The sequence below is a fragment of the Myotis myotis genome, unplaced genomic scaffold, assembly GCF_014108235.1.
Source record: "Myotis myotis isolate mMyoMyo1 unplaced genomic scaffold, mMyoMyo1.p scaffold_m19_p_13, whole genome shotgun sequence".
Classification (NCBI taxonomy): Eukaryota; Metazoa; Chordata; class Mammalia; order Chiroptera; family Vespertilionidae; genus Myotis; species Myotis myotis.
In genome coordinates, this window is record NW_023416317.1 from 30,716,805 (window position 1) to 30,730,058 (window position 13,254).

Consider the following 13,254-nt stretch of genomic DNA (forward strand, 5'->3'; position numbering starts at 1 on the left):
ACCTACTGGTTTGAGTTCTATTTGTGTTTGTATCTTCTGAAGACCAGGATTTCATGACCTTGTGGAGCAGGTAGGCAAATAATTCTGGTTACAAGTATTTGGGTTTAAAATTAAGATACAATCTTTTATTTCAGGAGCCACACAAACTATGAGATCCTCAGCATCAACATGATTGCATCAGAAATACATTGAAATATAATAAAAATGTCGATAGTTCTGGTTCTGTGACTCCCTAGCTGTGACCTGTGTGGTCATGGGTAAGTCATTTAACCTTTCTGTGACTTAGTTCTGTGCATCTATAAATGGACTATACCTGACGTTCAAGAATCTTTCTTTTAAGGGTCAGAACTAATATATCTGTGAAAATCTGACACATAATGGGCACTCCATAAAGATGAATTATTGTCATTGTGGCTATTCCAAAATACCCTTGCAAGGTTATGTCTTTTCTTAAGTCATATTAGGAATGGTCAAGGCAATGTAACAATTTTATAGACAAGCACTTTATAAGTTCTATAGTAATCAACGCTTTGGCAAAGAATCTTCTGTGTTCCCAAGAAAAGCATTCTATTCTCTGGAGTGTGGACAATAATATGCTTCAATGAGGTGTGGAAGCTGCCTCAGGCACTGAGCTGCTGTGCATGTGTGTCTGTTAATAATTAGTATAAATTACTGAGAAGTAGGGACATGGCCTGAAATGGGAGAATAAGCTTCCTTCAAAACATCAGAAGTGGAGGTTAATTACTGTTTTTCAAGGGAGCAGGAAGCATGTGAAGGGAATGGCAGTAGAGGAGCCTAGACGTGGGTGGGGAATGAGGAGCCAAGGGACACAGGCAAAATGGTTTCAGTTCTCAACCTGTCCTTAAGCCTTCTCCCCCTTTCCCCAAGGGTGACTGTTCTTAGCACAGCAGATGAGGAAGGGGGCAGGTGGTCTCCCACGCATTCAGCCCCTTCCCAGCACCGCCACTGGCTTGAAGGCAAATAACCTAGGCTGTGGGCTCACTCCCTAGCTATGTGACTATGGATGAGTTTTATTTGGTTTTGGTTTTAAAAACTTCTCTGTACAATTGTTGTTGTTTTTTTTACTCATATCAATGATGCTAATATTTACTACATTGAGTTGTGCGGGACAAAGGACATAATGTTAATGAAGCCCCTAGCACCCAAAAGGGCATACTAAGGAGGATTCCCCCCCCCCGCCCCCTCAATAGAAACTACAAGGCTCAAGTTCATGTGTGTGGGAATGGGTGGAACCTTACTGGCGACTCTGACATACCATATACTGGCCTCACAAGATACGCTGTTGAACTGTTAGGTCAACTTTGATGACAAAATGAGGTCATGTGGTCAACTGGTCCAAACAGATTGGTCCAAAACATTTTGGAAAGTCAACATTTACTTTATTAACTGATTAAAAAAATATATCTAGCAAATAAGGACCCCCAATTCAAAGCTGAATGGATATAACAGTTGCTTATAAATCTAGATTTAATTTACACCCAATTCACTGAATTTTCTGAATGAACTGTCTACATAGCCCAACATTCTCTAAATGAATAAAATGCTGTCTGATCCCCACCTTGCTTTTCGAGCTCGGCTCTAATGGCTGAAGGGCATCCCTCCTCACAGAATAGATTGGTGATCCATCTGGCCGTCCACTTTCGGGGGGTAAATTGCTAGCATTTTACAAATGTGAAAACTGTGACCTAGGGTGGTTAAATAATTTGACTGCAGCTGCATGGCTGGCTGGTTAGGGAAGGCACTGGAAGCTAGGCCTCCTGCTTCCCAGTGCCGTCGCACCCCTTGTCTAACACTGCCTCCATGTTGGAGGGCTGCAGGTCTCCATCTTGTTTCCATTAAACCACTGGATAATCTCACTCAGGCTCCAGGCTTTCATACATCTACATATGGTCAACGTCCAAATGGACATCTCTAACCTGGTCCTCTCTCCTAATTCCAGACCTGTACATCTAGCTGCCTCCTCCTCATCTCCACTGACTATCCCAGAGGCATTTTAGACATCGAGCTGAACTTCTGTCCCTTCCCTCACCCCAAACATGCTCTACCCACAGCGATCCCTTTCTCAGTCACTGGTGGTTACATCCTTCCAGTGGGTTAGGCTGAAACCTCCCTTATCCAAAATCCAACCTGTTGGAAATCTTGTTGGCTCTGTCTTTAGCTCGTATATCTGGAAATTGACTATGTCTCATCAGCTTTCTGGTTCCACTCTGATTCAATCCACCATCATCCTTGTCTTAGATGACTGCAATCTAGCAGGCCTATTTTCAACAGAATAGCTTAAATGATCATTTCTGATTTTGTGTCTCCTCTGCTCCTAACCCTGCTATGGATCCCCATCTCATTTAGTGGGAAAGCTCAAGTTCTTAAGGCCCACGATTATCACCTCCGCTGAATAGCTCTCTCCCGTCTACTATTTCCCCATTGCTCGCATCACTCCAGTCATGCTGGTCTCCTTGCTCTTGAATCACCAGTCATGATCTTGCCTCAGGGCCTTTGCACAAGCTCTCTATCCCCCAGATATCTGCTTCACAACACTCTTACTTCCTTCAGGGCTTCACTTAGAACTTACCTTCTCCAAGAGGATTACATTTACCATCCATTTATTTCTGCAACTGATACCACTCCCAAACCTGATCTGACTAATCCCATTTACCTTGCTTGGTGTTTTTTGTTTTTTTTTTTCCTTTTACAATACTCATTTTCTAACATACTATCAGATTTCATTTGTTATTATTCACTAGAGCAGTGATGGCGAACCTTTTGAGCTCGACGTGTCAGCATTTTGAAAAACCCTAACTTAACTCTGGTGCTGTGTCACATATAGAAATTTTTTGATAGTTGAAACCATAGTAAAACAAAGATTTATATTTTTGATATTTATTTTATATATTTAAACGCCATTTAACAAAGAAAAATCAACCAAAAAAATGAGTTCGCGTGTCACCTCTGACACGCGTGTCATAGGTTCACCATCATTGCACTAGAGGCACGGTGCACAAAATTTGTGCACAGGAGGGGGGGGCGGTGTTTCCCTCAGCCCAGCCTGCACACTCTCCAATCTGGGACATCCCTCTCACAATCCAGGACTGCTGGCTCCCAACCGCTTGCCTGCCTGCCTGCCTGATTGCCCCTAACCACGCCCCTGCCAGCCTGATCTATGCCTAACTGCTCCCCTGCCAGCCCGATTGCCCCTAACTGCCCTCCCCTGCTGGCCTGGTCACCCCTAACTGCCCTCCCCTGCTGGCCTGGTCACCCCTAACTGCCCTCCCCTGCAGGCCTGGTTCCCCCCAACAGCCCTCCCCTGCAGGGCTGGTCCCCCCGAACTGCCCTCCCCTGCTGGCCCGATTGCTCCTAACTGCCCTCCCCTGCTGGCCTGGTCGCCCCCAACTACCCTCCCCTGCAGGCCTGGTTTCCCCCAACTGCCCTCCCCTGCAGTCCTGGTTTCCCCCAACTGCCCTCCCCTGCAGGTCCAGTCACCCCTAATTGCCCTCCCCTGCTGGCCGGATTGCTCCTAACTGCCCTCCCCTGCTGGCCTGGTTGCCCCCAACTGCCCTCCCTTTCAGGCTTGGTCCCTCCCAACTGCCCTTCCCTGCTGGCCTGATCCTGATCGCCCACAACTGCCCTCCCTTGCCAGCCATCTTGTGGCAGCCATCTTTGACCACATGGGGCAGCCATCTTTGATGGGAATGGCCATCTTGTGTGTTGGAGTGATGGTCAATTTGCATATCACTCTTTTATTAGATAGGATTGTTCACTGTCTATCTCATTTATTGGAAAGTAAGACTCTTGAGGAGAGGAATCTTTGTTTTGATCACTAATATAGCCTAAAATAGTACCTGTCAAATAGCAGGCCCTCAATAAAAAAAAATTGCTGAACAAATAAATAAATGAATTTGGTGATTTTCAAATGATGTGCTGTTAGGTCAGTATAGAAAGCACTGCATTTTCCTGGGAGTTTGCAAATGTTGCAGTTCACGATGGTGGGAGGAAGTCCCTGCTTCTCCCACAGATAGGCCAGGGACAACTCCGCAGGGCACCATTTTCCTGCCTTGGCAGCACAGCTCTGCTGTAGCCCCCAGGAGCTGCTGCTAAAGAGCAGTCAAGAAAGATACTATATAAGTTTCTATTCCTATTAATTTCTATCTCATTCTTTTAAATTTCCATTGAAATATTTAAATCTTCATAAGTATTTAAGTGCAGTAGTATATGCATATGATTTATAAGTAAACAATCTTATAGTGAGGTACCTGATCAAAAACTTTGAAAAACACACACAACTAGTCTACAAAACCACAAAATCTTCAGAAAGTTCAGGGGACCCCTGGCAGTTTTGTAGTACCTTCACATGACTGGGGGAATGGGATTAGTCCTGCACATGCCAGCCCAGTGAGCTGTCCAGATAGCAGGGTGGTGGGTTGGAAGGTTCTCTCTTGAGTTGGTGCAGAAAGTGCCTGGATTTTGGAGGCTTTTGCCAGAGAAGACCTGGGAACTCTCCCAGGGAGCCTCTGGCCTAAATTACCAGATTGCTACCTCCCTTAGGACTTCCTCCAACCTGACTCCTTGTGCTCTCAGCTGGGCAATACCCATGCAGCAGGGGCTGGCCCTGGGACTTGCAAGCCTGCAGGCTGAGCTGACTCACCTTCTCATAGTACCGGATTTCATAGTCCAGGATGATGCCATTGGGTTGCTCTGGTTGTGGCCATGACAAGGTGATGCTCCTCATGGTGGCACTGACCTGGTGCATGATAGGAACAGTGGAAGGGGCTGTGGAGAGGGAAAGAGACAGAGCAGATAAACATACCCTCAATTACATGAGAAGTGCCATCTTTCATAGATAAGTAGGAAGAGAAATGTCATTGGGTTTGAACCCTGCCCTTTCTTTCCCATCAGCTGAACTGGATCTGAAGATCTTCCTGTGTGTGTTGCAGAATAAATGGAGTTTAATAACAAAGGAGTGTAAGGTGACAATTTAGGGCAGGATAACGTGTGTGAGGGCAGGGGGTGGAATGGACATGGTGTCTTCCAGTTAAAAAGGAGAAAGACTTGACCAAAACAAGAGGAGGTCAGAGGAATCATGGAAAAACAGTGTGGCCTGAGTAAGCTGAAGCCAATTAGGGAAGGCATGACAACAAGCACACACCTAGGCTTTAGCCAGTAGGACAAGAGGAGCAATGGAATGCTTTGAGCAGAAGGTGTTGAAGGAAACTCAGTCTTGCCGTAATGAGCTGAGTGACTGCAGGGAAGTGAACCTGGAGGCAAGGGAGGATAGTGAGGGAGTGGAACTGGTCAGTGCAGAATTGCTGTGCAGTAAAAAGGAACATTCTAGCAAACATTTTTCTGGGACTGCATGTATGATTTTGACGCATTTCTAAAGAAAGAGAAGAGGCATCTCTCAAGAAAGTCATGAGCACAGACCAACAGCAGAGTTCTCTCAGACTTCTGTCAGAGTTTTTCAAATGAGGACATTTGCAATAAAGAGCTCGCACATATAAATGAGGAAACAATACACAAACCAAACATTTGGAAACAGGATAATAATTCCAAACTCTGTGAAGTGATTCTGAAATCTCTGTTTGGAAATAATGTTATTTATTTCCCCATTCAACATTTTTCACACGTTGCAAGTCAAATAAAAGCAGTCTGGAAATAACAAATGAGGGCTGTCTTTCTAGGGGAAGAGGCGGGTAATGGATGAGGCTTCAGTCTGCGCTCCACTCAGGGGCTGTTCCGTTTAGTCCTGGCACTTCTGTAGCGAGGAAGGTCGTTTCTTCACACAAGCTCCACTTTATAGGTTTTCCCTGGGGACTGTGGCTGACCGACATTTACTATCCTTGATTTAAGTTAACAGATTCCCCTCTAAGACCTGCAATTACGGAGCATGGCTACCAGGTCACAGATGCTGAGGGGTGAGGGGTGAGGATGTATTCTCCACCACTTGCTGAACCCTCAGTGAGCACCTGTACATGATGGGCCCTGGGCAGAGGGTGGCAATGCAGAGCACTTGCTCTGAGATGCTCACAGTCCAGGGATCCATAAAGAGAGCACAGTGTGAGAGTGTTGTGATGAGTCATTAAAATCAGAGTGTCTACCTGGGACTTTGCACAGTTCCCACTAGGGACCTTGTGCTGGCCGTGAAAATGTGCCCCTCAGAGCTTCTACTGCTGGGAGCATAATTAACTAATGGCCCCAGCTGCTGGGTCTGCAATCCATCACCACATTCCCAGAGAGCCCTGCTTCCCACAGGTTGCTCCCAGCCAATGACTGGGAGTGGCCGAGATGCTAAAATAGTCCTATTCCTGACTGTTTGGGTAGGCAACTTTCACTCAAAGTCTCCCTTTTGGCCTTACCAATGCTTCCTTATAACACAAACACAGTCCAAGGCTCTTTCTACCCAATCCTCCTTCCTTTCCTCTCTTCTTCAGAAGGATCAGGCCTTCAGACCTTCAGTCCAGCCTCCTCTGGCCTCCACCCCATTTTCCCAATCTCCGGCACATCCAATCCCACCTTGGTGTCTGCTCTGTGGAGGGCCTGAGGTCATAAAGTCCTGAATCCCCCTACAGTTTCCCTATCAAGTAGTCTCCACTCAGCTCTACTCTGTCCCCAGCAATGGGAGGCTCACTGCCTCTAGTGCTGTTGCTCCAAACTTGGGTAACTCTCACCAATTTGCAGTCTTCCTTATCCTTATCTGAAATCTGTCTTCTTCCCGCTGGTCTCAGCTCTGCCAACTGAAATAATATACAATATTCCCTTTCCACAGAATGGCTTGTCAGATAGCTCCAGAAACTAGTTAGGTCTCCCCCGAGTCTTTTCTGCTGAAAAGAATGGCCGGATGCTATAAACATTTCTCCCAGGATATGCTGCCACTTGAGGTGGCTGTTTTCCAAATGGGGCTCATGTTATCTAAATCTCTCTTCAGGCATGAGGCCCAGAGGTGAACCCAATTCTCCCACTGCTCTTTGAGCAGCAAACATTAGAGTTAAACTAATATCTACCGGGACCTGTGTACTGGACGTCTATGAATGTGACCATTAGCCTTTGGATTGAGGACAAGTCCCTGCTATTCAATTCTGAAATCATAGGTAAATATCACCTATAGGTTTTCCCATGGTGTGGTCCTTATCTTCTGTCTATAGAATTGGCTTTTGACTACAGGGATTTACATGGATCTCTTTGCCTTTACAGTGTTAAATTTGGCCTATTAATCTAGTAAGCTGGAATAAATTTTTATCCTGATTCAAACATCAAATGCATCTTATCTGCCGCCCAACTTAGTATCATGGTTCAATTCATTAATTAATGAATGAAACAAATGTTTATTGAGCGTCAGCCATGTGCCACTCACCATTCTAAGTTTTAGGGATTCCATAGTGAATTAAATAAAATTTCCTGCCCTTGCATACCATATTTTCTAGTGGAAGGATTCAGAGACTAGATATAATAAATCAATCAGTCATAAGCTATGTTAAAAATATTAAGTACAATAGGAAAAAAATGGAGAAGAGAAGGAATGCAGAATGGCAAAGTGTCAGAGACTGGCTGGAGAAGGCTGCAATTCCAAACCATGTGGTCAGCGAAGCCTTGCCTGAGAAGTAGATGCAGGAACATAGGGTTGAAGGATGGAAGGTGGGAGCCAGGAGAATACCCAAGAAAGGAGCATTTTCAAGAAAGAGGCCAGGGCAAAGCCTCTGATCTGGGAGCAGCCTGGTGTTTCGAGAGAATAGCAAAGAGCCACTGGGACTGGAACAGAAACAAGGCGACAAAGGGTAGGACCCTAAGGGACACTAAGAAGACTTTGGATTCTATTCTGAGTGAGGTGGGGAGCCACAGGAGGGTCCTAAACATGGGAGGGACATACTCTGACTTGCATGCTAACAGTATCACCCTATGCTGTATAGTATTACCCTATTGAGAACAGAATGCAGAAACCGTGTGCAAAGCTGAAAGACCTAATACATTTAAAGTATCTCAATAGATGTGGGATGTGGAAGAAACAGAAGCATCAGAATGACTCCAAGATCTTGGCTTGAGCAACTGGAAGAGTAGGGCTGCCATGAACCGAGATCAGGCAGAAGCATTTTGGGAGGAAAGAGCAAGTGCTCCAATGGGTGGAAGATGACCAAGATGGCCCAGAGTAGATGCTGGGTAGGCAAAAGCATGTATAAGAGGTCCAGTCTGGAGAAGGAAATTTAGAGTCATCAGTATTTCAAAGATACTGAAAACAGCGGGACTGACAGAGATCCCCAAGAGAATGAGTAAAACAGAAATATATTCGAAGATTCAGAAAATGAGGAGAAAACAGCCAAGGGGCCTGAGAAAAAAAGGCCGGCAAGGTAAAAGGAAACAGAAGATGTGATCATCTAGAAACCAAGTGGCAATCAGCGTTCTCCGGAGGAGAGAATGTGTGAACCCAACTGCTAAGTCACGTAAAATGAAACTAGGGACTGAGCATGGATTTAGCCACAGGCTGGATGGTTAACCATGTGGATGGCTCACGATCATCTTTTCCAAGACCTCATGTGCATGCACAGAGACATGGAGAGCATGAAGGCACTTCAGGGAAGGTGAGGAAGCTTCCAGAGTCAGTAAGACCATTGGGGGATCCCAATAGGCCACCAAGATGGACGGAATGTGGCTCCCATGAACCTGCTCCCCCTGCCACACTTGCTGTGCAGGGCAGGTGTCATTTCAGATCCGTGTGAAACACGATTTCCATGTTGTTAATCACGTCAGTACCATACAGCTTTTCGAGGTCCTTCTGCCTGAAGAGCTGAGGCATCGTGTATTAAAAATTGGAAAGATTAATCCTAACGACCTGAGGATTTTGATGGGCTTAGTCCTTTTCTTTGCCCCTAATCCTTGGAAAGTCATCATTCAAGACTCAATATATTTGCCAAACATTGTGCCAGGCCCCTGATCTAATTATTGGGGATAGAAGGACAAAGAGGAAACTCACAGCTCTGTCCTGAAGGACCTTGGAGTCTAGATGGGGTCAGATGGTAAAGAGGCAACCACAGGGCAGGGTGATCCAGAGGCAATCAATAGGCAAAACCCACTGAGAGAACCGACCCTGTTATAGAGATGGCAAGGACGTCCCGGCAGCCACATCCAGGAGAAGCTGCCAGAGGGTGAAGTTCCCAGCTGCCTGCATTTCTTAGATTTATGGAGATGACACAATGCTCACAGACCCTGTGGCAGACTTTATCCTCACACAGGTCATTGTAAAGGCCTTACATTTTAATTGAGATGGGACTTAGCACATGGGAGAATGTGAAAAAGCGTTATTCTTACTGCCTGAAAATCAGGGCAGCTTACATTTGGTGCTCTGCCATTGGTGATCAACTACCGTGATACATTTGTTATTATTTTCCTTCTCCAAATGCATTCCCACCTTTAGATATGCTGTTTTACATGCTATGAACCCTTCAGACAAAAGAGAAAATTAAAATGAGCTCAGGGATCCATTTAAACACCAACTGCTCCTAGCAAAACGAAGGCAGGCTAGGGAGGGATGGGAAGATTAGTTCAGAGAAGCAGCCCTGTGACCCATAGATAATGCTGGTTCCAACCGGAAGTTCCGGCCAGTGGTCTTTTCTCCATAAACTTGCATCCTCAGATGAAGAGGCAGTTTCATCTAATGCTTGAAAGAGTCTCTCCCTCACAAGCACACAGAATACTTTTGATTAAAATAAGCATTCTACTGAGAAAAAGGAAATGAAAAGAGTTCACAAAACTATTAAAAATTAGCAAAGAAGCAAATATGGACCTTTCTGTAGGAAAAGTAAAAAAAAAAAAAATTAGTTTGGGGGCTATTTGGAAAGAAGGTACTGATGGCTTAAGAAAGAGGATATACTAAAAACAAACAAACAAAAAATAAAACAAACAGAATCAGAATTGCCCTGCACCCTTTCTTTACCAGGTCAAGCAGGAAGCTGGGATCCAAAGAGGAGAGTGGGAAACAACGAAGAGTGGCCTGCCTGCCACCGAGAAAAAATCAACCAGGGTTTGAGCAGAGTCAGAACCAGGAGTGTCTGATGAGAGAACCAATAGAAGAGGCCCTTTCATGTGTCTGAAGCAGAAAGACACTCCAACTTCAAATCTCATTGTTCAAGGGGCTCAGGGATGAAGACAACACAAAGGCAGGCTGAGTGAGTGAGGCCTTGTCTCTGTTTTTGCCCGGGAAGACTTTGGGGAGCTCTCACTTCCGAACTGCTTTTGAAGCAGGCAGATCCAAGATAGTATATCCCTTACAGCAGAGAAAGGGCACAGAATGTTCTTGCCTAGACTGACAAATGAGATGTGGATAAATTGTAGGGGCAGGATGGCCCTGGCTGCAAGTTAGGAAAGAACTCATTGGTGACAAGCGACAAGTGTTGGCCCAAACAGGTCACTGTCAGTGGCATCAGGGACGGGGTCTGGCTGACCATCAGCCAGCCCTCCGACTGTAAGAAGGGCACCAAAAGAGATCCCAGGGCCTGCAATCCTGGGTCTGAAATGGTGGCGTGAATCTAACTTAGAAGTTAATTTTTATTGATTTCAGAGAGGAAGGGAGTGGGAGAGATAGATAGAAACATCAATGAGAGAGAAAATCATTGGTTGGCTGCCTCCTGCACATTCCACACTGGGGATCGAGCCTGCAACCTGGGCATGTGCCCTGACTTAGAATTGAACCGTGACCTCCGGGTTCATAGGTCGATGCTCAACCACTGAGCCACGCTGGCCTGTCTGGACCCTGAGTCTTATTGTGCAGAAGTATTGAAGTTCTATCTCAGGTTCACCTGACCCATAATTTTATGTTTATAACATTTCTTGACCTTTTAATTTAGTTAATGACTTGGTCACATTCAAAGTTTTCTTCTTCTTCATTTTGTTTTCCTTATTTGATAGGGGAACTTGCCCTTAACAACTAAGCATCTCAGATTTCAAAATGTGAGAATAAGTTAATGGCGGTTTTTTTCCCCTAGGACAATTGCTAAATTCTAATGTATTATCTTTGCTTATTAAAATTATTTCCTAATGTCTTAATTGATTTTTGTGTCAAAGTAATTCTTTAAACAGTTTTAACCATAATCCATTTGGGATATAGTAAATCATATAACAGTTTATTATGTTAAACTATTTTATTTAAGACATCAATTTATGTTTTAAACAAAAATAATAGCATAACACCCACCATACATTCAAAATCAAGTTGATCTATTGGAGTAAAATGTTTGAAGGGGTAATAAAAATATGAAACAAATTTCAGAGTTCAGCAAATCTCATCTAAAAGAAAAAAAACAATGCTCTATTGGCTTGGCGCCACCTTTCTCCTGGACTTGCCCCCAGTATCTCCTTACACCTGATGTCCTGTCCCCACTCCCTGTCTACCTCTTCACTTCAAACTGACTGCAGCCAGCTAATTGTTCCAAAGCTCAATTTACCCACCTTCTTCTGACGCTTAAGAACCTTCAATGGCTCCCCATTGGGAAAAGTCCCAACTCCCTCTCTTAATTTGACCATGTGACGGCTACTGGCCTGTCCAGACTGCCCGCCTCCCTCTGTTCCCTCTCAGGAAGCCACTGATCTCATTGAACTGCTCCACTCGCCATGTCCCAGCAGAACTCAGCTTTTGGGATCTCTGCCTGTTGACCAGCCCTTCTGGCCCCCTCTCTGCATAACCCCACCCAGCCTTGACAGGCCCAAATCAGGCCTCACTGTGCCTTGGCTTAGCCCTGCCAGGCCAGGCTCACCAGACCAACCCTTCCCTCCTCCCACTCAAAGCCCTTACTTTAATAACTAATGGCCTGAAATTGCTGCCTTGGGACACAGTGCATGTTGATCTAGCTTTCCAGTGTTCTCCATCACTGGAATCAATTCCTTAGGGCAGATGTCATGGTTCTAGCCTTTTCCCACAGTGTTAGCCTCTAAAAGTTTACCTTCACCGGAATGATTGCAGGACCTTCTCTAAAAACATCAGAAGTAAAAGGGATCAGAGAAACACGTAGCTGCACTTAACATGCATATTGGCCTCTAAAGGAGAAAGATGTGGCGGCGGGTGGGTGGGGGGTGGCAGGTTGTGATTCTGCAGTGGGCACCTGGGGAGGAAGATGGCAATACCGGGGAACGGGGGACAGGCAGAAACCGAGAGGCTGGGGCAGGCTAGCACCATCTCACTGGGATGTGTCAGCGAAATGTTACCCTAATGTTGGTAGTGTTCTAACTTTTCTTCTTTTTGGGCTATGGAATTCTTTCTCCCAACAAAATTTTCCTTGAAGCCTAGTGCAAAAACAGAATAATTCAGGGCTTCTCTGGTTGTATCAGAAGTGGGAGCCCCGGAGCCCTGAAACCAGTCCATTTTCTATCTCCCAAACCCAGAATCTGAAAGGTCCACAGAGAGACCCAAAAATGCCGGGCAGCCTTCAGAAGTCCCCTGAGGCCTCTGATGAAATGCTACGAATGCCTAAAGGTATGGGTGATGAAGTTTGAAGCGAAAAGTTGGGAGTGGTGGGTTATATGAAACATTCTTTGTTTGTTGTTGTTGTTGTAGTTGATGTTAATCCTCACCTGAGGATATTTTTTCCATTGATTTTTTTTTTTTTTTTTTTTGAGAGAGAGAGAGAGAGAGGAGAGAGAGAGAGAGAGAGAGAATGGAAGGGAGGGAAAGAGTCAGAGCGAGAAAGAAACATCAATGCAAGACAGACACATGGACTGGTTGCCTCCACACACACCCTGACTGGGCCAGGGATCGAGCCTGCAACCCAGGTACGTGCCCTTGACTAGAATCAAACCCTCAAACCGAACCTTCAGTCTGCAGGCCAACACTCTAACTGCTGTGCCAAACCAGCTAGGGCTGAAACACATTCTTAGAAAAAAAAATCTACATTTAAATGTTAGCTAAAGACCTCAGGCCCACTAGTACTGATGACAAAGAAGAACAGTTTACACACAAATAAACTGTGCAAAAGATGAATCGTGTGAATTGTGCATAGATCAGTTGTTTCCTCTGACATTTCTATTTTAGGAGATAACTCTGTTGAGAAGGTACTTAGATAACAGGTTCTCCCTCTGTTGAAAATTCATTTCATTGCACAAATATGCTGGAATTTTACATTAGGAGGCTTGACTCATTAAATATTTTTGGTGCAGTAACACTTGTGGTCAAAGTAGATTAAACAAATAAGCAATTAGTTTGGAGACTGGGTATGAATACAAAAGCAGAATTAATTATTTTTCTAATTGTTTTTCCCTATTGTG

General features: G+C 45.0%; 1 protein-coding gene across 1 annotated transcript in view; it reads right to left on the reverse strand.

Annotated features, from left to right (window-relative positions):
- The window catches only part of EPHB1 (EPH receptor B1), a 407,554-nt gene that overhangs the window by 84,796 nt on the left and 309,504 nt on the right, over nucleotides 1-13,254 (reverse strand). The window contains exon 6 of the mRNA XM_036332515.1: nucleotides 4,661-4,785. Within this exon, the coding sequence (XP_036188408.1) occupies nucleotides 4,661-4,785 (125 nt within the window). The remainder of the gene's footprint in view (nucleotides 1-4,660; nucleotides 4,786-13,254) is intronic.